The 27169-nt window shown below is 42.5% G+C and overlaps 3 protein-coding genes and 2 long non-coding RNA genes across 7 annotated transcripts in view; 2 read left to right on the top strand and 3 right to left on the bottom strand.

Moving 5' to 3' along the window:
* dgkzb (diacylglycerol kinase, zeta b) overlaps nucleotides 1-4143 on the top strand; it is a 55933-nt gene extending 51790 nt beyond the window's left edge. For both annotated transcript variants that reach the window (XM_084363567.1, XM_084363566.1), the window contains 3 exons: nucleotides 22-58; nucleotides 162-261; nucleotides 1921-4143. In XM_084363567.1, the coding sequence (XP_084219693.1) occupies nucleotides 22-58; nucleotides 162-261; nucleotides 1921-2037 (254 nt within the window). In that variant the 3' untranslated portion in view covers nucleotides 2038-4143. The remainder of the gene's footprint in view (nucleotides 1-21; nucleotides 59-161; nucleotides 262-1920) is intronic.
* A 3578-nt stretch (nucleotides 4144-7721) lies between these two features.
* On the top strand, nucleotides 7722-19088 carry mdkb (midkine b). Its single transcript, XM_084363616.1, has 5 exons — nucleotides 7722-7830; nucleotides 11982-12070; nucleotides 13583-13756; nucleotides 15213-15371; nucleotides 18526-19088. The coding sequence occupies exons 2-5, from the start codon at nucleotides 11983-11985 to the stop codon at nucleotides 18543-18545; spliced, it is 441 nt and encodes a 146-aa protein (XP_084219742.1). The 5' UTR covers nucleotides 7722-7830; nucleotide 11982; the 3' UTR covers nucleotides 18546-19088.
* Nucleotides 13710-15271, bottom strand: LOC311263514. 2 transcript variants are annotated; one of them, XR_014623360.1, is made up of 3 exons: nucleotides 15135-15271; nucleotides 13841-14761; nucleotides 13710-13796 (listed from the first exon to the last, which is right to left on the bottom strand). It is a non-coding gene; the product is annotated as an uncharacterized lncRNA (long non-coding RNA). The 2 variants fall into 2 exon arrangements; XR_014623361.1 differs by having other exon boundaries at nucleotides 13721-13796; nucleotides 13830-14761.
* Nucleotides 17095-21784, bottom strand: LOC311263513. Its single transcript, XR_014623359.1, has 3 exons — nucleotides 21363-21784; nucleotides 20415-20496; nucleotides 17095-18061 (listed from the first exon to the last, which is right to left on the bottom strand). It is a non-coding gene; the product is annotated as an uncharacterized lncRNA (long non-coding RNA).
* A 542-nt stretch (nucleotides 21785-22326) lies between these two features.
* Nucleotides 22327-25958, bottom strand: chrm4b (cholinergic receptor, muscarinic 4b). The gene is made up of 2 exons (XM_084363856.1): nucleotides 25014-25958; nucleotides 22327-24093 (listed from the first exon to the last, which is right to left on the bottom strand). Exon 2 carries the CDS (start codon nucleotides 24086-24088, stop codon nucleotides 22793-22795), a length of 1296 nt encoding a protein of 431 aa, XP_084219982.1. The 5' UTR covers nucleotides 24089-24093; nucleotides 25014-25958; the 3' UTR covers nucleotides 22327-22792.
* Between the last annotated feature and the right edge of the window lie 1211 nt (nucleotides 25959-27169).

Here is a 27169-nt window from a genome sequence, read left to right as displayed (position 1 = left end):
TTTCCGTCTCGTTACGTTCAGTGCCCACACCTCACCTGGACATAACAGAGAGAGAGACGTGAGTCATGTTTCTGTCCTCTAATGTCTTTAAAACCAGTTTATCAAACTGCACACTTGCATTTCAGTTTTGATGTGTCATCACATTTATGTTGTCGTTTCAGAGGAGAGACGGCGCTCCACAAAGCCGCCTCCTCCTGCCAGAGGAGTTTCTGTCACTACCTGGTGGAGGCCGGGGCGTCGCTCATGAAGACTGACCTGCAGGTAAACAACACTCACCTGTAACACACACACACGCACACGCTGTTCACACCTGCTGTCACCTCCGTCCTGAGTCCTCCAATCAGTGCTCAGCTCTCAGTCCGTCCGTTCACAGCTGCTGTAACCTGTGTCTGAGTGACCACCTGTGATCTGATGTCACTTCCTGCTCTAGATGCAAATAAACCCGTCCACCACTGAGACAGACACCATGTTTTTTTACGGTCACAGAACGCTGTTTGAAGCTAGAAAGGTGGCAGGGTCCGCCACATATAAACAGTAAAACAGTATAAATTGTGTTGTCCTTTAAGGTCAGTTTGTGTATTCAGTCATTAAAACAAAGGGAGTTTGATTATTCCGTTTGATTCTGATTAAAATTTCTTCCCCAAAACTACAAAGTGCATCTTTAATGGATTTATTTAGATTTTTATTGATGTATTTATTTTTGTTTATAAAATGGATAGATTAATAAATAAAATGGGAAAGTAAATAAATAAGGACGTTAAGTCAAAGGCAAATAACTACAGAAGGAATTTAAAACAGAAATGTCACATTTACTTTTAATATGACTTTTAGTGCATTTAATGACATCATTTATTTATTTATTTATTTTTGGCACTTTAGCATGCTAACATTAGCTGATTGTCAGTAAACAGAGTGCAGCTGAGACTGAACTGATTGTCTTTGGTTGTGAAAATCACACCGACTCATTCAGTTTTAAACAGAACGATAACTCTTCACCTCGTTTAAGTTTCTCGATAGTTTCTGGATATTTTTCTGAACTCTGACAACAGAGACGTCCTCACTCTCTGATCCTGACGTGAAGACGTGATGAGTTCAGTCGATGTTTTCTATCAGAGAAACACGTTGTTGACTGACACTTCCTGCTGTACGAGGCCGTTTGGTGAGTCGTTCTCAGGCACAGTGACGGCCACCAGCCTGAGCTGTCCCACCGCACTTTAAATGGATCTCCAGCAGTATTTGACCCACTTCTATAAAGTGATTAATGTTGTGTGTCATTGAGAAACGAAGCGCCGCAGGATCCCCGGCCTCGCTCCGACACACACAAAGGCCGTGGCTCACCGTTGCCATGGTGAAGCCAGTGGTAACAGGAAGCAGCCCATAATCTGAGTGTTTTTTTTCTCCTCTCCTCTCCAACGAATGAAAAGAGTTCATGTGTTAGTTAGTGTGTGAAGTGTTGGTGTGAAGCCGAGTCTCTGCAGGGCTACAAGGAGCTGAGAGGCTCCACTCCTATTCATTTATCACCGTATCTATCCATCTATTGATCTATCTGCTGATCAGTCCGTCTGTCTCTGTATCTGAACTGATCCAAGATCATCAACGAGGGCAGAAGCTCCACTCTGTAACATGTGTACAGCCAGTATTTCTATAGTTCAACAGAGTGAGACCTCTTCTCTGTAGATGATCTTGCATCACATTCTGCATTTAAATTTTCGTTCATAACAGATCAATAAGTTAAAACGATTAATAGTTTTGGATCAGGACCTTCAGGGTTTGGATGAAGCAGCTCGTGAAAACTAAGATGTGTCAGGGTTTCTTCTGGACCGTGTTATGTGAATGTGATCGTCACTCAGGTGAATAAAGACCGGATCAGCTCAGACTGTGGCCCATAAACCCGAGTTAGACTCCATGTTTCCGTTTCAGGGTGAGACTCCCAAACAGCGCGCTGAGAAGGCCAACGACCAGGAACTGGCTGAATATCTGGAGAACCGTCAACATTACCAGATGATCCAGAGAGAAGACCAGGAGACGGCGGTCTGAAGGCCATCTGTCTGTCCAAAGCATCTGTCTGTCTTAAGGTCCTTCAGTTTTTTACTCCTTTCTCCCCCCACATCTGTAGCCAGGGTCCAATGAGAAAAGACTGGACATGTAGAACTAATTCACATGGCGGCTGTTTTCCTCCAGCGACGTAAAGCTCACCCTGACCAGCGACTGAAACTACAGTGAAGAGCGGCTCGTATTTGTGGGTAAAACTACATATTTGCTAACCCATTAGCTCGCGTTAGCATTCCGCCACTTCCTAGCTTACATTACCGTTTGATTACAATCCAGTGTGTTTCACTTCAGGTTTAAATAAATGTGTCAAAGATGCGTGTTGATATTTTAGAGTTAATTTCCGACTTTCCTTTTGTATCATGTAACACTATCAAACTGTAACGTCGGCTGGGAAGCGGTTGAATGCTAACGTTAGCTGTTGTCTAAGATAATCAAATACGTGGTTCGGCCTATATTATGGCCCGGAGTCAGATTATCACCATCTGTTGTCTTTTCAGTTGCTGATCATTCAGGAAGCGTTGGTGATAACAACGTTTACACAACTTTAACCGGGAACAGAGCTGTAGACATCTGTGCTTCCCACCCTGAGCGTGACGTCAGGAAAATGGCCGCCGTGTAAATATGATCTGTGGACAGCAACGTATCAGCTAGTGCTTGTTCTCTGCTGTAAGGGGGCAGCAGGCGGTTAGACACATACATATTATTTTTACCAATTTCCCCAGCCTGCTTTAACTGACAGACATGATGCTTTGTTTTGGATTAATTCGGGTCTGTAGTTGCCTGAAAACGCCGCCGTCCTCTGCTGGAGTCCAAACTAAAGAACAGAAAACTGGACACTGAAGTGAATTCAAACTCGTCTCTTCAAACCACAAAGACTTTCAGATCTCCTCCAAACTGAGTTTTCAATGAGGCTTTTATTGACTAAACGTTAGCGCTCTGACCTCCGTGTTAAAAGACAACAATGTGTGTACAGAAAGTGCTGTTGCAGTGAAACAACAGCTGCTTTGAGCGAACACTGACTGTATTCATCCGTCTGCAGCTGAACATGATGGAACTACTAGATGCTTTCGCCATATCAGATAGAACGGCTGCAAAACGTGTCTTCTTTCAAGCTTATAGTGACGTTTTGGATGTATTTGTTTACTCAACAGAAATAAGTGTTTGTTCAGACTTTGGATATTTAACTTAGACACAGAAGAATTTAGCTATTTATGGTTTATTTGTAGATAAAACACATTTTGCTTGTGATCAAACACAGGGAAGCAGGTGGTTTACTGACTGCTTCAGTTTTAGATAATTCAGTCAACATATGAGGTTTTTTTTGTCTGTTACATAACTGTAAAGCAAATGGCTGCCAGCAGGACGCTTTCATTGTGATGTGTATCTACTGTGTACATAGCTGAGACGCCCGGTAGACTCGTCAGTGTTGGAAGTTTGAAACTGAAACAGAAGCTGAAGCCAGATTCTGCCAAAGCAGTCGAGTCTGTGTTAAAGGAACAGTTCACCCAGAAATAGAAAAGTTGTCATCATCTCCGACCTCCATGCTGACGGGAAGTCAGTTGGAGTTTCATTGTCCACAAAACATTTCTGGAGCTTCACAGTAAAACTGAGTTGCAACATTATTATTCACACATTTCTTTTAAGCTGAAATCTTCACTGTAGCTGTGAAGCTAACAGTGTTAGCACGAGCTCGACCGCACGTCCAGGGAGTAAATCTGGTCTCCTCAGATCAGGTTGTGATCTCTGAGATCACAGCAGACGAGCTGCATGGAGACATCTGATGTTTGAATCATCTCCAGCTGCTTCAGGTGTTCAGCAGAACGCTGCAACTCTGTTTTACTGTGAAGCTCCAGAAATGTTCTGTGGACTACGAGACTTCACCTGACTTTATATCATCAGGAGGAGACGATGACTGAGCCTGACTTTATATCATCAGGAGGAGACGATGACTGAGTTTGCATTTCTGGGTGAACTGTTCCTTTAATGATAATAGCATAACTGTCAGAATGACATTATACTGTATGATATTGGAGTAATAACTGTTTGGTTTTATCATTTCTGAGTGACCTGCAATAAAGCATGTCAGTCCCAGCTTTCTGTGAGGACAATGAAATTATTAATTATAGTTTGATTCGGAGCTGAAACAATCAGAAAATAATCATTGATAATTGATTCATTATTTTAATATAGGATTTGCACGTTGTCACCATCTAGTTAGTTTGTCTCAACCGGTTCAGGTCTGTGTAACTTGGTTAAACTTGGTTTAAACTCTGCTGTAGCAGCCGCACGAACAACAAACAAAAAGCCTTCGGTTCAAACTGAGTGTGTGAGTTAAACGTTCGGTATCGCAGAGGTGCTGTGAGTGCAGGACCTACAGACAGAGTAGTGGTGTGACAGCTGCTGTAACATTTCTCACTTTTACATCGATGGATGGGAGATTTATAAGGTCTAGTTTAGAAAAGACACTTTATTGTGATTGTATTGAAAGAACACAACAAAACTTCCTGTTCAGCAGCATTATAACATCTATAGAAATACAAATATATCCAAAGAGAGACAGCTAATAATGTGTCAGTCAACCAAACACAAAGATGCCTTCTGGTTCAGTCCAATCAGAACTGCTCACATGCACGGAGAAAGTTTGCAGCTTCTGGTTTTTATTGCTGAATCTTTGGACTGTTTCATCGTTACAGACGAGCCTTTCAATAGATCTGTTTTTCTTTCTGTTTGTTTTAGTTTGATCAGTCTCATCCTGCTGTTTTTCATTGGATTTGTTTTGCTCTAGTTTTACCTCATAATTTAAAACAGTTTTCCACAAACCAGCCGGTGACGTTGAGGTGGGTTTACACCTGGTCTGAGTGTCGTTTGTTTACCTGTATCTCGCTGTTACACGGCGGCTGATCACTGTGTTCTGGGCAGTCTGACAGCCTGAAGTCTGACCTGCATGTAGTGAGAGAGTTGATCATCAGAGCATTGCAGCGGCGGCGGCGGCAGCGGCGGCGGCAGCAGGGAGGAGTCGTGAAGGTTCGCTCCCTCCCTCCCTGCCCCCCCCTCTGTTCCCAGCTGCAGTCTTTAACAATGGCCTCCACGCATGACTGAGCCATCACAGACTGATGGCTGGGAGACTTTTTTCTTTGCTCTTACTCTGCTGCTTGTTTGCCTCCGAGAGGAGAACAGAGCGAGAACACTGACCTCGGTTCTGACGCAGAACTCAGCAGAACCTCATGAACTAAAGTTTGGATATTTACAGGAACAGAATGCTGAAGGATCCTGAGCGACATCCTTCTACATGTCTGCACACACGCAGCAGGCCCGGTTCAGCCCACACATAAAATATAGTCTAGAGTCGGGCTATAAATCAACAGATAAGCAGAGGCAGTGCTCGACCTTTACGCTTGGAGCGAGCACCAAGCATTAATGAGGAACATCTGGCAGACGGGACCGTGTAGACGTTAACTGTATGTGACGTAACGTGACTGACGTTACATATCTCGCCGCCTGCGAGAGACTCGTGATACGTGTCCACAGGAGCATTTCTGGACGTGGGAGGTTGTTCTGGTTCCCAGCATCGACAGAGTAAACTTCCTCCTCCGACCACACACTTTCTGGTCACACCCGATTGGACGAACACCACCTGGCTCTCTGCTCCCAGATCTCAACATGACGGCTCTTTTGGAAACGTTCTCGTATGTCATGAAAACACTGTGAAATGAGCCGTGCTGAATCTGTCTTCATTTCGATGGACAGCTGTGAATCAGAGTGGCTCCTGAAAGAAGCGTAGACCTCAACTTAATGCAGATGAGGAGCAGACAAAACACAAGGCGACACTACCAGAATGCATTGCACAGCTCCTTGCATAGACAGTGACAGTGACACAATGCTGTGGACACGGAAGCGTTGTGTCGGTCCAGTGAGCGATCCGGCGACATCGTATCCCTCAGTATCCTTCTTAATCCGGCCTTGAGCTTTTTATAGATCTGTAAAATAAATCCATCATCATCAGTCAGAGACTGAATGTCTTCTGGTTCTGTTTTTAACTGAGTGCGTTTGTTGGTTGATTTGTTGGTCAGCAAGATTACATCAAAATTGAATGGACTTTTACCAAACCGGATGGAGGATGTGTCTCGGCCCAGAATAGACCCCATTATTTTTGGTGTGGATCCAGATAAAGACACGGATCCAAGAATTTTTTCTCACTTTCTTTAATGTGAGATTTCTCAGGGAATCATGAAGAGATCTTTACTTGGCTGGTATCTATGGTTGAGTTCAATTATATGTGGATCCACATAAAAATGAGAAACAGCCAGTGAATGTAACTAAACACAGTTACTCAACTCAAGTTTGATCTACTTCTACTGTATTTGAGTAGCTCCGCTTAATGCTACTTTATACTTCTACTCCACTACATGTATTTAAGATGTTAAGGGGAAATGTACTTTACTTCATGAACGTAGAAACCGAGAACCAGAGTCTCTGCTGAGTGCTGACTCAGTCAGAGGTTCACCTCAATTCACCTGCGTCTAGATGACATACCAGGTCAATGAGAAGATGTTAATTTGCGGTCGGGGGCGTGAATGACACGAACAAGTGAAATTTGCACAAGTTGAAAAAATGTAACTCAAGCGAGGATTTCTCGTGAGGCTGTGTCGTGAAAGCCTATCAGCGATGTTAACGTCGCTGATGTCCAGACAGTCCTGAACAATGGAGGAGAGGATAATAACTAGAATCGTGGCCGTTTGCAGACACCAGAGCTGTACGATCACACGTCTACTCTACCGAGACGGGACGAAAAAGAGCTGCCGTGGAGGAAAGCGAGCGAGGAAGTCGGACTACCTGGTAAGTCATGGAAATATGTCTCAGCACAGCTCTGATCGATCTGAACTCCATTCAGGGAACAAACATTTTAAAAGCTGTTTGCTTGTCGTCTGAGTTCAGACTTTTTACAAAGAGACATTATGATGTTATTTCAGCGTCTTCTGATCCACTTATTGAGTCAGATCACAGAGAAATGTCTTTGTTCTGGATTCATTGTGTTTTTAAGTTTTCTTCACGTTGTGTTTCGTCTCGTTCTGACTCCTGGAAGTTAAAGCGACAGGCGACCGAATGAAACACAATGTCAGAACACGAGTACATGCAGAGTTTCTACATCTTCTATCCTCGAAGAATGTGACGGATTGATGAAAGTGTAAACTACGTAACAGTGTGTGAAGTTGTTAAAATAACTGACAGCATTAAATGTTGCTTACATGTAAATGAATCAATGTAAATATGATAAATGTTACTCTTGTTTTGCATAATGAGTACGTCTTATCTTCTACATTGCTGATAATCCTTCTGTTTCTCAGGAGGAGTTTTGATTCTGTGTTACTGAATGTTAAGTTACCTTCAGTCAGCAGAGAGTCTGAGTGAACTCTGACCTGTTCTCCATCGCACACCTGCACACCTGCACACCTGCTGAACGACAGCTGCCACTGTTTGAGTCAATATTAGCTCAAACACACCCAGCCTGCACATTGGCATTGCACACACTCCTTCTATATGACACACACACACACACACTTCACTTTATGCTAATGAGCTGAGCTTGTTTTGTTCCTCAGGCTATGGATTAAAGCTTGTGATGTCACCATGAGGCGCATTGTCCATATGCAGAGTGTGTGTGTGTGTGTGTGTGTGTGTGTGTGTGTGTGTGAGGGGGTGTCGAGCAGCAGCAGCTGAAGGCAGCGACAGAAGGCGACGACTCCACAGCTCGACCGGCTGCTCCTCTGAGCTCAGCAAGTAAGTTTTCATGTTTTCACACATTTAAAACCAAAAATGTTTATTTATTTTCATTTGAATGGAGTTAGTAAAGATTAGAGCTGAAAGGATCGGCTGATTAATCATGATTGTCCATCAACAGTGAGTTCATCTGCAAGTTATAAAATAATCGATTCGTTATTCGAGTTACTTGAAAATGATTTCAGCTTCCACGAAACGTGATCGGTGTTTTAAATAACTTTGGATTCTTGTCTGTTGGTTAGTTGGTAATTAAATAGTGAGAATCTACATGTCTGTGTTTTCATGGTGGAGACGAGGTCCTGTGGCTCAGACGACACCTGCAGCTGATTATATTTTGTATATATCTTTATATATATATACATATGTGCAGGTATCAGAAGTGTTGTGGCTGTAATCTGTAGATGGTGCGATTGTGTCGGTCTGTTGAGCTGCTCCGTGACTCTTCCTCCATTTTCTCCGTTACATGTTTCCTCCCTGACTCGAGGCTGTGAGCACAGACGGGATCTGTAAACCCTCTGAGTTTGGGCTCTATAAATATAATCTGATATAATCTGAAAGAAAGCACACAGGAAAATTGAAGAGGTTTATTTTGAAGGGCTTGATTCCTTGTCTATCAATTCATAACGTTTCTCTAACTTTATTTTGAAAGGATATTGCAAAGTAAGAGTAAACACCAACACATTTAGTTACAGTAACACTTTCATGACTTCATGACTAAGATTTAGGATTAAAACATCTGTTTTCAGCCTGAATAAGTTTTCATGTTGTTCGACCTGCTGATTTTATCATCTGTGAGTTCAGCGAACATGTTGTTGGAGATGTACGGAAGCTCTGAGGGGACAAGTAAGGACTTTATTTTTCTGGTGATCCTTGAAGTCTGATCCAAAGTGTTTCCTCTGCTGTTGACGACTTGAGAACTGGTCTGTAAACTCCTCATTTCTGACTCCAACTGTTCAGTTCAGTTCAGTTCTGTTCAGTTTTTTCAGATTTTTTAAAAAAGTTTATGTGAAGCCATGAAAAATAAAAAGATTTCAGATTTTCACAAGCAAAAAAAAAAATCTTTCATTTGCCATGAATTTGATCTTTTTTTTCCACTAATTTTTACATTTACATATTTTTAATTTATATATATTTTTTCGTTTTTCACAGGTCCCGTTGATTTTTCTTATTATTTTTTGCTTGGTTGTAAAATAAAAAATGTTTCCCTGCTCAATTTCCAGAAAGAGAAGAAGCTCATTTTTACACATGAAGATCTCCTGAATTTTTTTTCACTTGGTTTCACAAATGAAAAAAAAGGAAACATTTTTCAGTCTGTTGCTCGTCACAGCGCTGCGCTTGTGCTTTGTTACACACACTTCTTGGTTATTGTCAGAAAAACGTCACGTTCTGTCCTGAACTGTCCCGTCGCTCAGCGCGGTGATGGAGCGCCGTCATCCCTCTCCGTAAATATTCGGTGGTTTCACACTTACAAATGTTGAATCGGCGTCTTGGACTGCGGTCGCTGGCTCGGCAGGCTCGTTGTCTGTAAGCCAGGGGTTCGATTCCGACCCGTGGCCCTTTGCTCCACGTCAGCCGTCTCTCTCACCCTGTTTCCTGTCACTCCACCATGAAAAGGCCAAAAAAGTAATTAAAAAACATGTAACGTGAACGAGATATGACACGTTTTGTCAGTGTGGTACGTACGAACGTGAACATGTGCTCGTGTTTGGCTTCGTCGGTCCAATTTTAAGTATTTTTGTTCATTTTGTGATTGTTGTTGTCTTCTGTTGTGCGTTTTGTCTCTTAATTTAAAGAAAGAGGAGAGCGCAGGAAGGACGAAGGAGTTTGTCTGTAATATTCTGCGTTTCACGGAGTCCAGGGTGCAGAGAGGAAACATGGCAGCTGCCTGAATGTGCAGATGTTTTGGCCTCTGACTCACATTGTCGTCGTGGCGAAGCTTCAGTTTCAGCCAACAACACGAATCACAGTCTGCTTTCCCTCGAGGAGACGTTCACTTGTTGAACGTCTCCTCGCCGTTTCCTCCTCGCGGCGGCCGGACCGCAGCTTTGACCCACCTCAGGCGTCTGTTCTGTCCGTGACCGTGCCGACATCACGCTCTGAAACGGAGCGGAGAGATTCACATGTTTAAACTTTGTCTCATGTTTCCGGATGCGAGAGTGAACCCTGAGATTCAGGAGGAAGTTCCACTAAATGTTGTTCCTGGTTGAGAACCAAAGGGAGCATCCCACTCCTTTTCTTCATGCTAAGATTTCATTGTTTTCTTATGCAGATGAGTTTCTATTCAGGGCGGGGGGGGTGGAGGCCTGGGGGGCACAGCTCCTAAGACGTGGCGTGGAATCTGTGTTAGGCTTTAGAGAAATGAAACCAGGCTAGAAGAGCTTTGTTTCGGGCCAATGAATCAGTATTCTTTTGAGGGGAAATCTAAAGAGCTCTTTCAGACGCTGCGCTCCCCCTCCTCCCCTCCTCCCCTGCTCATTGATGGAGGACAGACTGGAGGCCTGCTGAGAGCCGGTTCTTTCCTCATAAAAGGCCGCAGGAGGAGCGAGAAGAGCAGGATTTGCTCTGCCAGCTGACATGTGAAAGAGGACCATTGCTTTAATGGAGGCCTGAAAGAGGAGTCTGTCATTTCTCAGCACAATAACAACAGAGCGGGAGAGAGGAGCTTTATGGGTAATTGACTCTCTTTTTTTTTTTTTTCTCAAAGCTGAGCCAAGAGCCCCGCGCTTCACCACTCCTGTGAGCTGACGGGCGCTGTGGACACTGAAGCTTTAATCACGATGAGAAAAAGGAGAAATGAAGCAAAATATGTGAAAACAGCGACTGAGTGCGCTGAGAACAGGAACAGTATCTGAATACATTAGCCTACTTTTATAATCCTGATGCTGCTCTCACTACAATGGTCAGATTATTTGGCTTAAGCGTTCTGAGATTTGGGGGTTCAGAGCTGAAAAGAGAGCAGATTTGATCTGGACTAAATTTGGACCATCTGGCACAAACCAACCAAGCCGGGCCAGATCACGCTACAGTTCCACATCGTGTCGGATCAGATTAGAACAACATAAAATCTGTTTCTGCTGATCCAAACAGCTTTTTGGTCGAAGTGTTGAAGGCAGAGGACCAGACTCCGGAGCTGCCGTGACCTCCTGCACTGACACACGATACGTGTCGGTATCGTGACATGAGACGGGACATCGTTGCGTCTTTTCCTGCTTTTAAAGGCTCATTTTCTGATCTTAGCGGACACATCACTGATTATTATTTAACTTGATTAATCTCGATAATCAATAATATCGATATTGAGGTTTTTGATCTTGTAGCTCAGTCCGAGCTTTTATGAAGAGCTTTAGAGGAGATTTCAAAATATTGAAATACATATGTTGTATCACCGTAGAGCTTAAAAACCGTCTGAGTCGTTACTTTCACTGCGACGTCCGGGCGTGTTTACATCCGGGTCAGCTCAGCCTGAAGTCCAGTTCATGCATGTGATGTGTGAAATCATGTCAGTGATTGACAGTTTGTGTATGTTCCACTGGTTTCCTGGTCTCGGGATCATTTGCAACATGTGTTCATGTGAATAGTTTTCAGAAAAGTTTGAAGTTGTGAGAAAATATACGTGTGGTCTGCAACAAACCAAATGTCCTGCAGCCAATGAAAAACAGGCTCAGCAGGTGTCAGATGGAAAAGCTTGAAGGAAACAGTTGAGATATCTTCCTGAGAGAAAACATGACCGCCAGGGAAACGACAAACTGCAGATACTCACAAAACACGTTTTTCATTTCTATATAACTGTTTTGTGAACGTGTTGATACTCAGACATGATTCAAATGTTAGTTACATTATTTATTGTACTTTTCACATTAAGTGGTTTTATTTCATAGGTCGATATTAGTACTGTTTTCTATCTCTGTGTGTTTCATTGGCTTCAGGAAATGATTACATTTCACTCAGAGGGCCAAACTTCAAAGATTCAAAGTTAAAAAAGTATTTGGAGTTCAGCTGTAGGATTTTACAAAGTTTGATGGATTGTACATGATTTTTAAAATGTCTTTTAAGAGAAAATCCACAACATGAACTGAGCGAAGTTCTTAACTGTCACTGGACGTTTCACATTATTTCTGTATTTCACAAACGTCCATGTTTCGTCTCTGCAGGATGCGAAGTTTGTTCTCAGTGACGCTGCTGCTGCTCCTGGCCCTGACGCTCCCCGCCGAGGCCAGCAGAAAAGCCAAAAATCACAAAGGTGAGATCCTGAATTCAACTGAAATGTCCGCAGTTCCTGAAGGCATCGCTTACTCTTTACTTTGATCTGAAGTTTAAAATCTGAAGTTACCAGCTTACCTGTAGGCATTTTATTATTTGATAGACTGACAACACCTATCAAGCCCACGCATTATAAACATAATTATAATGTTATAATATAAATGTGTTGTTTTTCAATTGCATTTAAAACGTCCATGTAATTCAGTGACATAAGTTTTATGTAAAATATTTAATTCAATGCAAAGTATTTCGCTCATGTTGAGTAATGTGAATAACTCGTCTGCTGAAATTAAGTGTTGACTTCATTACAGATGATGCAATTTCTTTACATTTATACATCAGGACAAAAACTCCAGCACACTGTTCGCCTCTCTGCCACGCAACAGTTCATTTTATTAACAAAGATTCAGTACAAAGACTTTCATCAGGTTTTCTGACAAGACCACAGGGGACAACATCTTAAATCAGCTGGACCAATGAAAACAGTCGTGGTGGAGGCCGACTGCACGGCCGGTGGGCCTACAAACAAACACTCAACCATGTTTTAAACATAATTTATTCAAAAACGTGCAGGTTCACAATAAAAATAGTATTAGGACATAAATGTAAGAATATAAAACTGTAATGTCTGCGAGCAGAACAGGACGCAGTTTTAGGCAAAACAAAGGGACACGTGTGAACAGATCCAGGCTGTGAAGCAGATGGTGGACAAAAAAACACACAAGACGACCAAACTTTTCTATTCAGCCCGGCTTTTATGTGGTGTCTTATAATTTAATGTTATAAGACACAGTATAATTATTTCCAGTGCATTTAATGGAAAACTCACGTTCTGTACTATTACAATTTTAAGGTACTGTTTTTAAGTAAATGTACTTAGTTACTTTCCAACAGTGAATGTAGTTTGTTGACACTTCTTGTTGAGAAATTTGGAAACTTAGGACTAAAACCAGCAATAAATAAAAGGTTCAATAAAAAGATTATATTCCATTAAATGCAACAAAAATTATAGTAAAAGTCAAAGCAGGCATGAATTAATCTATAAAAATGTGACATGACTGTATATTTCTATACATTTACTTTATTCTTTATCCATTTCTAAGGTAATTTAAAGTATTTATTTCTGTATTCGTTTCCTTTTGCAAGACAACACAAACATGAAGGTAAATAAGTGAGTTTAAAAGATATTGAACACAAGAAAATTAAAACAGAAAAACATGCGTCACATTTTATAGATTATTATACGCCTACATTTACTTTTGATATTTCTGGTGAATTTAAAAGCATATAATTAATTTGTTGAACCATTTATGTATTTTTTACTTTGGTTAGTTCTGAAAATGTTTGAGGTGGAAAAACAAAGTCAGACTAAACTTGTTGTTCAGATCTCAGAGACTCATTTTAATGATGAGAGGAAAGACTCAGATAGTTTCCAGTTAAAGGCGACAGAGCAGGTGGACTCGTGCTGACAGGAGCTGTGACTGTCCTGCAGGTGGTAAACATGATAAATCCCGGCCGGCCTCAGACTGCGCCGCCGCAGACACTCAGTACGGGAAGTGTGTCCCAGAGCATGGAGACTGTGGAGACGGCCTGAGAGACGCCACCTGCAAAGACCGCACCGACAAGATCCACTGCAAGATCCCCTGCAACTGGAAGAAGGACATCAGTAAGTCCAGCAAACACTGCCGACAACACCAGACACACACCTGATACACACCAGACACACACCAGACACACACCAGACACACACCAGACACACACCTGAACTACTCTACCACTGTGGTCGTGTAAACATGTTCACATGATGCTGAACACACCAGGCTCCAGATGTGAACACACTGGGACCAGGAGCTCATTTAATTCAGTCAGTTAATCTACAGAGGCCAAGAGGATTTAAAGGGACAGTTCACACAAAACTGAAAATCCAGTTATCATCTTCACAGCAAAACAGCATTCTCCTAAACAACTGAGGAAGCTGGAGACTTGTTTTAAAACAGAAACATCAGATATTTCCAAACAGGACAGTGATTCCTGATTTACCTCATTGGATCCATGGTCAGGGAGTAAATCTGGTCTCAGATCAGGTTGTGATCTCTGTGATCACAGCAGACGAGCTGCATGGAGACATCTGATGTTTAAATCATCTCCAGCTGCTTCAGGTGTTCAGCAGAACGCTGCAACTCTGTTTTACTGTGAAGCTCCAGAAATGTTCTGTGGACTACGAGACTTCACCTGACTTTATATCATCAGGAGGAGACGATGGCTGAGCCTGACTTTATATCATCAGGAGGAGACGATGGCTGAGCCTGACTTTATATCATCAGGAGGAGACGATGGCTGAGCCTGACTTTATATCATCAGGAGGAGACGATGGCTGAGCCTGACTTTATATCATCAGGAGGAGACGATGGCTGAGCCTGACTTTATATCATCAGGAGGAGACGATGGCTGAGCCTGACTTTATATCATCAGGAGGAGACGATGACTGAGCCTGACTTTATATCATCAGGAGGAGACGATGGCTGAGCCTGACTTTATATCATCAGGAGGAGACGATGGCTGAGCCTGACTTTGTATCATCAGGAGGAGACGATGGCTGAGCCTGACTTTGGTGTGTCTGGTCAGCTGAGGTCTGATGAAGACAACATGTCTCAGCGTCTCGTCAGTTGTCCTGTAAAGATCAGACAACATCGTGTTTAAAAACCAAAACAAGACGAGAAGTTCTGATGAATCTGTTTCACAGCTGAGACTTCTGAAATTCAAATGTAGTTTTTATGGAAGGTTTTAAAGTTCAGACCACATTGTGTAAAAGTGAAGGAGTCACAGAGGTCAGAGGTCAGAGGTTTCCTCCTCACTTTGAGGTTATGCAGAGGCAGCCTCTAGTGGCCATCACAGGACCTGCACGTGAAAGCACTACAGTGGATTGATCATCTTCAGGCGTCTGTTGGACATTTGATGTTTTCACGGTCACTTTTAAGCTGCTGGTTTGTGTTCATGCATTTAATTAATTAATTTATTAAGTAACTGGCATCGTGTGATTTTACCTTCGGACACTGCAGAATGTCTCAGCGGGATCATGATTGTCAGCCTCAGTAACACGTCCAGTTGTGCGTTTCCTTCAGGTGACTGCAAGTATAAGTTCGGGCCGTGGGGATCCTGTGACGCCGCCAGCAACACCAAGAGCCGGTCAGGAACCCTGAAGAGGGCGCTGTTCAACGCAGACTGTCAAGCCACCGTCAAGGTGTCCAAACCCTGTTCCCCCAAAGTCAAGAAAGCCAAAGGTGAGACCGGACTGCAGGACTGCACTACTCAAGTAAAAGTACCAGCACTATAGTGTACAAATACTCGAGTGAAACATTCTAAATTGTACTTCAGTAAAAGTACCAAAGTATAGAGATCAATACTACAAGTTCAAAAAGTAAAAGTACTCATTAAACAGAATCATATATATCATATTACTGTTCATCTGGTTTTAAAGGATAACGACCGTTTTTTACAACCTGGACCTTATTTCTAGCAAAATATACGATCATGTACTCACCCAGATAACTTTGGTGTCATTTGGAGTCGTTCGGACGAAATTAGATCCAGTGTAGCGCCGATATATCCATATAATGCGAGTGACGGGGCAGCGACACACAGCCTCTATGAGCATTATCTGCCACGAAACTAGTTCATTTCACCAATATTTTGTTACGATACGCTCGTGCTGTTCCCCTCTGAGTCCGGGCTCGTCTGTTGTCAACATCCGGGGTCTGTAGGTTGACCTACGACCTCTGACCTGGAAGATGTCGTCTCTGAGCTGCGCGACAGCCGGCTTGTTTACCTGTAGCTGCTGCTGCTAGTTTGACCCCGGATGTTGATAACAGACGAGCCCGGACTCAGAGGGGAACAGCACGAGCGTATCATGACAAAATATTGGTGAATTGAACTAGTTTCGTGGCAGATAATGTGTTATATAGAGGCTGTGTGTCGCTGCCCCGTCACTCGCATTATATGGATATATCGGCGCTACGCTGGATCTAATTTCGTCCGAACGACTTCAAATGACACCAAAGTTATCTGGGTGAGTACATGATCGTATATTTTGCTAGAAATAAGGTCCAGGTTGTAAAAACGGTAGTTATCCTTTAATGACTCAATAATCTGCTAGTTTAATCTGGTCGAGCTTTTTGTTTGGAAGTACTTAGTTACTTCTGATCAGAATCAGATCCAGTCAGTTTAACAATGTTTGTGTACAGTTTTATAATTTCACTGTAATATTTGTATTTTATTATATTAATGACTCACCGAGGGCCTCCAGGTTCATGTCATGGATCTTCTTAAAGAAATTCATGTTGAAACTTTTATTAAATTCATGGAACCTCGAAAAATCCTTCAGCTGTACTCCAAATACTGTAACTACTACTGTAATACTATACTATACTACTAATACTGAGCTAGTGTGTTTCAGCTCCAAAGTCAACAAGTAACAAGATGTGAGACTACTGAACTACATGAATACTACACAGAGCTACAGTAATACTACATGTATACTACGCAGAGCTACAGTAATACTACATGTATACTACGCAGAGCTACAGTAATACTACATGTATACTACGCAGAGCTACATTAATACTACATGTATACTACGCAGAGCTACATTAATACTACATGTATACTACACAGAGCTACAGTAATACTACATGTATACTACACAGAGCTACAGTAATACTACATGTATACTACGCAGAGCTACATTAATACTACATGTATACTACGCAGAGCTACATTAATACTACATGTATACTACGCAGAGCTACAGTAATACTACATGTATACTACGCAGAGCTACATTAATACTACATGTATACTACGCAGAGCTACAGTAATACTACATGTATACTACACAGAACTACAGTAATACTACATGTATACTACACAGAGCTACATTAATACTACATGTATACTACGCAGAGCTACATTAATACTACATGTATACTACGCAGAGCTACAGTAATACTACATGTATACTACGCAGAGCTACATTAATACTACATGTATACTACGCAGAGCTACAGTAATACTACATGTATACTACGCAGAACTACATTCAGTTGCAGGAAGATAAACTAGTGGAGATACACATTTTTGAAAAAGACTCTTTGTTCTGGTATAAAATGTCTTCCTGATATTAACGACACACTAGATATTAATCTGATGACTGGAAACATTCAGCAACAAATGAAGTTGTAAAGTTGTAAATTGTTTTTGAGGTTTCTGTGAAGTTCAGGACAAATTTCTACTCAATCCAGTAAAAATGGGACTTTGCTGAGGTTTATAATACAAACTTCAAACATCCATAACATAAAAAGCATTTGGAGCTCAGCTGAGAGGTTTTTCAAGTCCCATGAGTTTAATACAAGTTTCAACATGAATGTTATTTTAGAAAATCTATGATATGAAATGAAATCTATGGATTGTGGATGAGTCTGCGTGGAACGACACTTGTCACTGTAATAATCACTGTTCATCACTTTAATGTAGCAGCACAGATGGAGCTGGTTTTATGACTCAACAATCAGCTGCTAGTTTAATCTGTGATAATAGAAAGAAAGCGAGTAACACTGAATTATTTCATCACTGCCTGAAACAACAGAATCAGATCCAGTAAGTTTAAAACTATTTGTGTTTTTTTAGGAGGAACTCAAAACGACCAATAGACGAGTATCAAACTGTATCCGACTGATTCAATCTGTAACTTTGAGTTTCAAAAGTGGAATAAGTAATGTTCGATTTTTTATTTTTCAACTTAAAGTTTTGAAACATTCAATCAGCAAATGAAAGAAAAACGGAAAGTTTGGAGATGATGCCAATTTTTCCAAACAATAAAAATAATCCCAATCTGAAACACTAAACGATGAAGTTCACACTCACTTCTTCGTAGCGACGGACTGTGACGTCTGCAGCGCTGCCTCTCCAGATGTTTCTGTGACAAACAATCAGACACGTCAGGTTAATCTTTCACAGATCACTTCTAAGTTTTAATCAGCATTTCACTGCTTAATTAAATTAATTAATTAATGAAAAATCTAAATCTAAAAACCTCACTGAATCTAAACTCGGCCAAGTTACCAAAAATGAATTTCTGACCTAAATACGTTAAATCAACCGGCTACATGGCCTGAAGGAAGCGCAAACTAACCGGTGACCAATAACAGCATTTTATCGCTAAATAACAGAAACAATGAAACGTACACCAGAAACAAGCGAGCTGACGTGGATTTCACACATTGTTGCCTTCTGGAATGTTTCACCTAAAAATGGTAACACGTCCCGCGGCCCCCGAGCGCCGCCGCCGCGGCCCCCGAGCGCCGCCGCCGCCCCTGAGCTGATCACTGGGACAACTCAGATTCATTAATCAACCCTTTATATTTCCCTTTCCTTCTCCAGGGGACAAGAAGTCAAACTGACAGATGAAAAGTGACGCAGAAGACGGAAGGATTCGTTTCTCTTTCTCCAGCTGAACAAACGTCTTCCCTCCTTCATCAAACTCAAACAACCGAGAGACTCCTCCAAAACACACCAACCACCTTTTGACTTTTATTCTTGTTTTACTGATTCTGATTTGAAGTTCTTGTGTTTATTTGGATTAAAGTATGTGGAAAGCTTTTCCAGAATCCTCCCACTAGATAATAATGAATAATTCTGTCCTCATAGATGATAGTTTGTATTAACAGTGAATTTCAAATAGTCCTAAAAGCTTTTTAAGTAGCTGAAGTTCAAGTAACATCCAAGAAATATTCTGATCCGCTCTGAAAACCTGTCGATGCTCCGGGACATCGGAGTTCTGTTTCAGAGTCTCCTTTAAAATTTGTAAAGATTTAGAAAGGCTTGGATGGATCTGTGAAGGCGCAGTCCTCTATGAAATCTATTTTTGAACTATAGATTATTGACGTTGCAAGATGAGACTTGTATAAATGAACAAAATAAATGCTGTACATTGTTTTGGTGAAGAGTTTGGTCTGTTCATTGATGTGTACAGTAACACAAACACATGTCTGCTGATGTTGCCCATTTACAAAATCCCTCCATCAGACACAACATGTTCAAAATGTTTTAACTGCCCGCCATTTTAGCCTGAAGAGTCCCATGGGACCTTTTCTCAGAAGAAACAGGTCCGGTAGTTGACAGCATTGTCAGTTTAAAAAATAATTTCTCAACAGAGTCAGTTTGTTGTAAATACTGCTCAGTGAACTACATCGTGAAAAACACATGTGATCATATCGACAGCTGCAGTTCTGGTTTCAGCGAGTGTTAACGAGACTACAGCGAGTCAGAAACACACAAACCTGAGAACAGAAAAACACAGGACCTTCATTCAGTTAACTACGGAAGCCCTGAGGGACAAGTGGACAAGATTGGGTTTTTTTCCTGGTGATCCATTTTCTGATCTGGTCTAAATTATTTTCTCTGTTTATGATTCTGATGATCATTTATACACACACACACACACACACACACACACACACACACACACACACACACACACACATATATATAAATATATATACACACATATATAAATATATATACATATACACGTGTGTATATATATATACATACACACACACACACACACATATATAAATATATATATATTAGGGACGGGACTTTAACGCGTTAATTAAGATTAATTAATTACACAAAAATTAACGCGTTAAAAAAATTAACGCATTTTAATCGCACTTATTTTTGCACCGCGGAACGTTTCTCACTGGATGAGTTTCAGGCGTACCGATTATACTGGAGCACAATTATTTAACGAGCTAAAAAGCCGCCGACACTGATCACATGGATCTATAAAGTTTTAATGTCGCCTGAACGCAGCTCAAACCGACCCGGTGCCTCGGCACTGCCGGTTTACAGGATCCTCCCGTAGTTCAGCCGGTCGCTACTGTTTAAAAAGCGCTCGTCGCAGTGGAGCTGAGAACAGCGAGTTTCCTCTGCTGCAGCTGAACCGCTGACATGTGGTCAGGACGTAGGTAGCCTACAGACCTGTCACTGTCTCACGGTGCAGACTTCAACCTCAGAGCTCTCTGTCTTCAGACTGTCCTGACCTGTCCCTGAACATCACACAGGGAAAACATAGAGCTGCCTGTGTTTTATTAATGTTTACATCAGGCTGAGTTCAACAAGTCAGTTTATGCTCCTGTGATTTAAGTAGTTAAATACAGTAATCATCATAGTGTCGTGGCAGGAAAGACCATTTACCAAATAACGTGTTACTTAAACATTTTTCATTGTGCTGTGCTCTAAAAATAAACTAACAAACTACCCACCTGTAACGTCTTCTCTTCAGGATGGACCTTCTCTTCACCGTCTTCACGCAGCGATCACGTCCACACATCTGGACCTGCAGCTCTGGAAAACACAACACACATTCATTTTAAAGATCTTCTGATGTCTGTGTGATGAGACTGTTTAATGTTCCTGCAGGTTCTGATAGAACACAGAGGAGCTGCAGCACAGAACCCATGTCCCTGTATCAGCTGTGACACACACACACACACACACACACACACACACACACACACACACAGACAGTGTCACACACACACACGGACAGTGTCACACACACACACACACACACACACACACACACAGACAGTGTCACACACACACACGGACAGTGTCACACACACACACACACACACACACGCACACAGTGTCACACACACACACACGCACACACACGAACGCACACGCACACACACACACAGTGTCTCACACACACACACACACACACACACACACAGTGTCACACACACACACACGCGCACACACACACACACACACACACTGTCAGGCCGGTACCCAGGGCTGTAAGGTAACTAAGTACATTTCCTCGAGTACTGTACTACAGTACACATTTGACATACTTGTACTTCGCATGAGTATTTCAGTGTAATTAAACTTCATCAAGCAGAAGTAGAAGCAGTGAAATGACGCATACACATTAATGCAGCAGGAATATTAATCCACAAACATCAGACAGAAAAACTCTGACAGGAACAGATTACTGCAACATGAGTACTTGTACTTTGAGTACTTTAAGTATAATTGACTGATAATACTTCCATACTTTGACTTCAGGAAGCTTTTGAATGCAGGGCTTCAGCTTGTAATGGAGTATTTGTACTCAGTGTGGTTTCAGTACTTCAGTGCAGTACCGGATGTGAGTACTGATCAATAATCAACAGTTACACGCTGACAGTTGTAATACTCACTGGTTGCTCTTCATCATGGAGGGTGAACGCGGCTCTTCGTCATCGTCGCCACCTGGGCTCGCACTGCAGCAGCTGTTAGCTGTTAGCACCGCTAGTGCTAACACCAGGAGCGCCTGCTTGTGACTGCTCTTCAGTGATGTCGTCATCAGTAATGGCCGCCGTGAAAAGGCTCGTCCCGCTCGGTAGTTGTGCCACAAACTGTGTGTTTTCCTCCCGCTGCCTCCGTTTTTCTGCCCCGCTGGAAACTTGGCTTCATGTCGGTTTGTACCGCGCCAACCACTTTGTTCAGCTACTGACTTCCTCATCATTTCTGCACATGCGCAGTAAGATGGAATAGTCCAATGGAGGGGACTGAAGGGGGGTCCTGGGACTCTCGTGGTGGATTAAGCTTTGTGACGATGTTTTAGTGAATGGATTTTTTGTTAAAACATAAAACAAAGAGCGAAAAGTAGAATTGAACTTTATTAAGCAGAAGTGTGTGAGGAGTTGTATCTGGCTCTTGGTGCTTCGGGCTGAAGGCTGATGGCAGCTCCCCCTCTGGTCACACTGCTGTTCATCCTGCACAGAGAATCTGTGACACTCGTCTCACGTTCACCAGACTCCCTTAACAAATGTAGTGATTTTAAGAGTTGATTCGTGAGGAGAAACTTAACAAAGTTTGTGAAACTCTGTCTCTGACAGATCCTGAATCATTGTCTCCTTGTAACTTCAGCATTAAATGAAAACAGTCAGTTGTTTGTTTCCTTGTACAAAGTGTCAGTTTGTGGCAGCATGGCTGTACCAGCCTGTCTGCTTCTGTGTCTAAAGTGCTAAAGTCTTACCTGCCAACATTTAGCAGCTGTTTGAACACACTGTTTACACTGATTTCACCATTTACACTCAATTTATGAAAAAAGAAACATTTTATTGATCTAAACATGGCACATTTTACAAACACACTAACCAGTAACCAGTATAGGCGACTTCTTTGTCCCCAGACTCCCTTAACAAATGTGTCAGTTTAGTGAGTTATTGAGTTGGAGACACTTTATAAACTGTGTGAAACTCTGTCTCTGACTGATTTGTTCCTTCTTGTGAATTCAGCAAATGCTCTGCATGAACTTCTTTCTGTCTTTGAGTGAAAAACATCTCAGACGCAGGTTAATGTAGCTGTGAACTGACGGACTGAGAGCTGAACACTGATCGATCACTCAGGACGGATTGTAACAGCAGGTGTGCTCAGGCTCTGTGACTGCAGAGGTGTTTTTTTTTTCAAATGTCCATTCAGAGCTTTAAACCCTTGTGAGAGCTGTGTGGTGAACTGAAGAGAACCATGTTGAGAAAAGTTGATCCTCATTTTATTTTTGGGTTCTGGGTCAGTCTTGGATCAGTTCGGCAGCTGCGGTGTGATGTTTTGGTCCACATTGATTTGACGTCAGCTCAGCCTCGTGTCATCGCGGCTTCCTGCTGCAGCGCAGGAGGCTGCAGAAGGTCTTTCTGAAGGTGACGTTACACAGAGCGTAGCAGCCGGGGTTGATGGCGCTGTTGATGTAGCAGAGCCAGTACCCTGTGGTCCACAGGACGCTGGGGATGCAGACGTGACAGAAGGCAGCGATGACGGCTAGGATGTTGTACGGCGTCCAGGTGAGGATGAAGGCCAGGAGGATGGCCAGGATGGTCTTGGTGACCCTCCTCTCCCTCGCCAGCACCCGCCGCCTCCGTCTCTCCTGAGACTTGAAGCCGGGACAGGCGGAGAAAGCTGCCGAGGCCGTCCTGTGGAGGTCGGTGTTGGACGAGGAGTCATTTTCGATCTTGTTGTAGTCTGGGTTCCTGGGGTGGCGTGCAGCGGCCCGCGGGTGACACAGCTGGGGGGCAGGACAGACGTCTGTCGGCTCCGACGTGTCGACAGGACTTCTGGAAGCTTTCTGGTTCCTTCTGGTCTTCGGAGTGCTGGAATCTGATTGGTTCAGGGACACGTCTGAGCCCGGGTCACTGGTCACCCAGCTCCGTCGTTTCAGGAGGAAGTGTTTGATGGACGGACTGGACGTCCTGAGTGTGCCTCGCTCCGACCTGAGCGCGCTCATGCGGCTGCGGCTGGCGGCGGACAGGCTGCTGTACAGGCCGATCATTACGAAGGCCGGCAGGTAGAAAGAAGGAAGTGTTGTTCCCAGAGTGACGGCGGGGCTGGCGAGGAGCTGGGTGTAACACTTCCCGTCGGGAACGACACGTCTGCCGCCGAGCGTCTGCCAGCAGAGGATGGCGGGGGCCCAGAGGACAAAGGACAGCAGCCAGGCGGCTCCAATCATCAGCCCGGCCATCCTGCCCGTTCGCCGCGCCGGATAGCTGAGCGGCCACGTCATGCAGAGGTAACGATCCAGACTGATGATCAGCAGGTTCATGACGGAGGCGTTGCTCACCACGTGGTCCACGACGAGCCACATGTCACAGACCGCGGCCCCCAGGGGCCAGCGGCCCCACAGCAGGTAGAGCGTGTACAGGTTCATGGAGAGCAGGCCGACAATCAGGTCAGCCACCGCCAGGCTCAGCAGGAAGTAGTTGTTGACGGTTCGCAGGTGACGGTTCACCTTGATGGACAGGATCACCAGCGTGTTGCCGAGCACAGTGACGAGGCTGAGGGAGGTGGTTACCATGACGATGAGGATCAGCTGAGCAGGGCTGTAGGGACATTCTGCCCCGACCGCGGGCTGACAGGAGGCGTTGAGGTCAGGCTCAGGTGCTGGTCTCATGTTGCCTGAAAACACACACACACACACACACACACACACACACACACACACACACACACACACACACACACACACACACACACACACACACATTAATTTCCTGCACTGTAAAACAAACGGTAATATAACAGCAGGGACGCAAAACATTGTAAATGATGACCACAAGGAAGCTCTTATCTGTGAAGATGAAGAGAGGCTAGTGAGAGGAAAAACAAGAGTCAGATATAAACTGCTTTCTGTATGTGACTTCAGATGCTCAAAGTGTTTTGGCGTGATAATCTTTCAGTAAAATTATTTTTCACTCGTCTCTCTGAGCTTCCATAGAATCACAAGCTCCCTCAATTAACTGGCTTCCTTTTTCCCTTGGAGGACCAAACTGTGACTTAATGATGGACCACAGGCCAAAAGCAAAACTCTTATTGTGTGAAGATGAAAAATCGTATGGAAGCCCTGAAGGCAAGTGGTATAAAAAGAAAACTGGCGATTCATTTTCAAAGTCAGATATAAACTGCTTTTCTTCCCTACGCAGCACTGATCGAGAGGAAAAGTGCAACTACTGAAGTGTCGGTATCAGAACTGTGTCGGTATCAGAACTGTGTCGGTATCAGAACTGTACTTAAGGGATAGTGTATATTTATATATACAGTCCAGAATATTTCTATACTTTTCTGTTGATCCATGAACCGTTTACCTGACTGAAGTTTCAGCTCACAAGTGATCACAGTCCAAATGTATTTACATGAACTGGAAAAAGGCGTCGTTTGGATCATTCAAGTTAACAACAAAAAGGAAATAATTGAAAATTCTGTTTTTTTAACCCAGTCATAAATCTGATGATCAGCTGAACAGACTAGATCCTGAGTGAAGAGACCGAGGTGAAAGAGAGATATGAAGAAGGTTCTGAACAGAGTTCAGCCCAACTTACCTGCTGGTGGTGGACCAGTTAATGTGGACCAGTTGATGTGGATCAGTTGATGTGGATCAGTTGATGTGGACCAGTTGATGTGGACCAGTTGGTGGTGGACCAGTTGATGTGGATCAGTTGATGTGGATCAGTTGATGTGGACCAGTTGGTGGTGGACCAGTTGATGTGGATCAGTTGATGTGGACCAGTTGGTGGTGGACCAGTTGATGTGGACCAGTTGGTGGTGGACCAGTTGATGTGGACCAGTTGATGTGGACCAGTTGGTGGTGGAGCTGCAGTCTGTGCTCACATCACCTCCTCGGCAGCGTCTCCTCCGTCAGGCGGCAGCAGCAGCAGTTTATATGCGGCGGAGGTCCCTCATTGGTTCTCATTAGCAGGCTGGAGGCTCCGCCTGCGTCTCCCCATCAGACGTCACCTGCTGCTCGAACCTCCTCACATCAGATCAGACTGCTTCATGTGGGACGTAACGACTGAGTGCTGCTTCATTTACACTGACGCCAATAAGAGTCTGAACTCCGTCTGAAGCTTTTACTGTTTCATGTACTTCAGTTAAAGTTCTAGTACCACAGTGTAAAAGTACTCTGTTTAAGCTGCTTGTTTGTCGTATAAATCAGGAAAACTTGTCAACACAGTAAAATGTCCTGTGTGTCTGTCAGATGGTTGTGACTCAGTCATTGATAGAAAGCAGCATTTTACTGTTGGAGTTGTTGAGGTGGAGCTCACGTTGAAATATTCTATGGAGGACTGAGCTGCCAACATTAAAAATGCTTTAAGTAAGAAAGAAATGTCTCATTAATGCAAACGTGACATTAAATGCACCGAAAATGATCAAATCAGTTTCTTTATAAAGCCCAAATCACATCACATTGCCTCAGGGGGCTTATACTATATTAATACTGCAAATAAATGTGATCATGAATTAATTTAGAAAATACAAAAAATATATATTTTTACATTGTAGTATTTATGTATATTCTATCAAAATGCAAAAGGAAAACTACAGAAATAAAATTAACCTAAAGATTGGTACATTAATATTTTAATATTTATGTACATTCCAATGAAAATGTTCGTTTATTCAATAATTTATACATTTTTAAGTTGATTTATTTACATATTTGTTTCTGTATTGATTTTTGTTAGTTCTTTTCACTAATACATATGCAAATTAATTAATAAAAAATGAATAAAATAATAAATACAGAAGCAAACTAAAACAGAAATGTCAATTTATATCAATTACATTAATTAATGCCTACATTTATTTTTTATATTGTTTTGGTGCATTTAATTATTAGTTAATCGACTCATCATTTCAGCTGTTCTTTTATAAACTGTCGTTTAATTTATAACAAAACATAATTTGTAAACTTTTAATGTCGCGTGTGTAAAGTAACTTGTAACTAAAGCTCTGTAGTGGAGTAGAAGTGTAATTAGCAGGAAAAGACAAGTACCTCAAAATATACTGAAGTACAGTAATTGAGTAAATGTACTTGGTTACATTCCACCACTGAAGTCTGACATCACTCTCCGCCTGAAGTGACCTTTCCTGAGGGAGAAGAAGTTGAAGAGTTCTGGATCGTTTTCAGAACCTGTTCCTGAGTGTTGTGAAGGCGAGTAAACGCAGTAACTGAAGAGTTACAGCTTCAGTCTGAACTGAACGTGTTCAGAACACAGTGACTACAAACGACTGAAGTGTTTGGACGTCTCGTCTCCGACTGTTTTAAATAGACCATAAACGCAACATTCAGCAGACATCACAGAAACATCCAGAGTGTAAACAGACGGAACCAACAGAACCGTGGAGGGAGAAGAAGTATCAGGATACTTCAGTAAAAGATCTATAGATCTATCTATGAGATCATCATCATGTTCTATAAGATCATCATCGTGTTCTATAAGATCATCCTCATGTTCTATAAGATCATCATCATGTTCTATAAGATCGTGTTCTATAAGATCATCATGTTCTATAAGATCATCATGTTCTATAAGATCATCCTCATGTTCTATAAGATCATCATCGTGTTCTATGAGATCATCATCATGTTCTATAAGATCATCATGTTCTTTAAGATCATCATCATGTTCTATAAGATCATCATCTTGTTCTATAAGATCATCATCTTGTTCTATAAGATCATCCTCATGTTCTA

The sequence above is a fragment of the Pagrus pagrus genome (genome assembly GCF_965226575.1).
Source record: "Pagrus pagrus genome assembly, chromosome: 10".
In the NCBI taxonomy this organism is placed as follows: Eukaryota; Metazoa; Chordata; class Actinopteri; order Spariformes; family Sparidae; genus Pagrus; species Pagrus pagrus.
The sequence above is the reverse complement of the archived record's forward strand: the minus strand, read 5'-3'. Positions and strand labels throughout refer to the sequence as shown.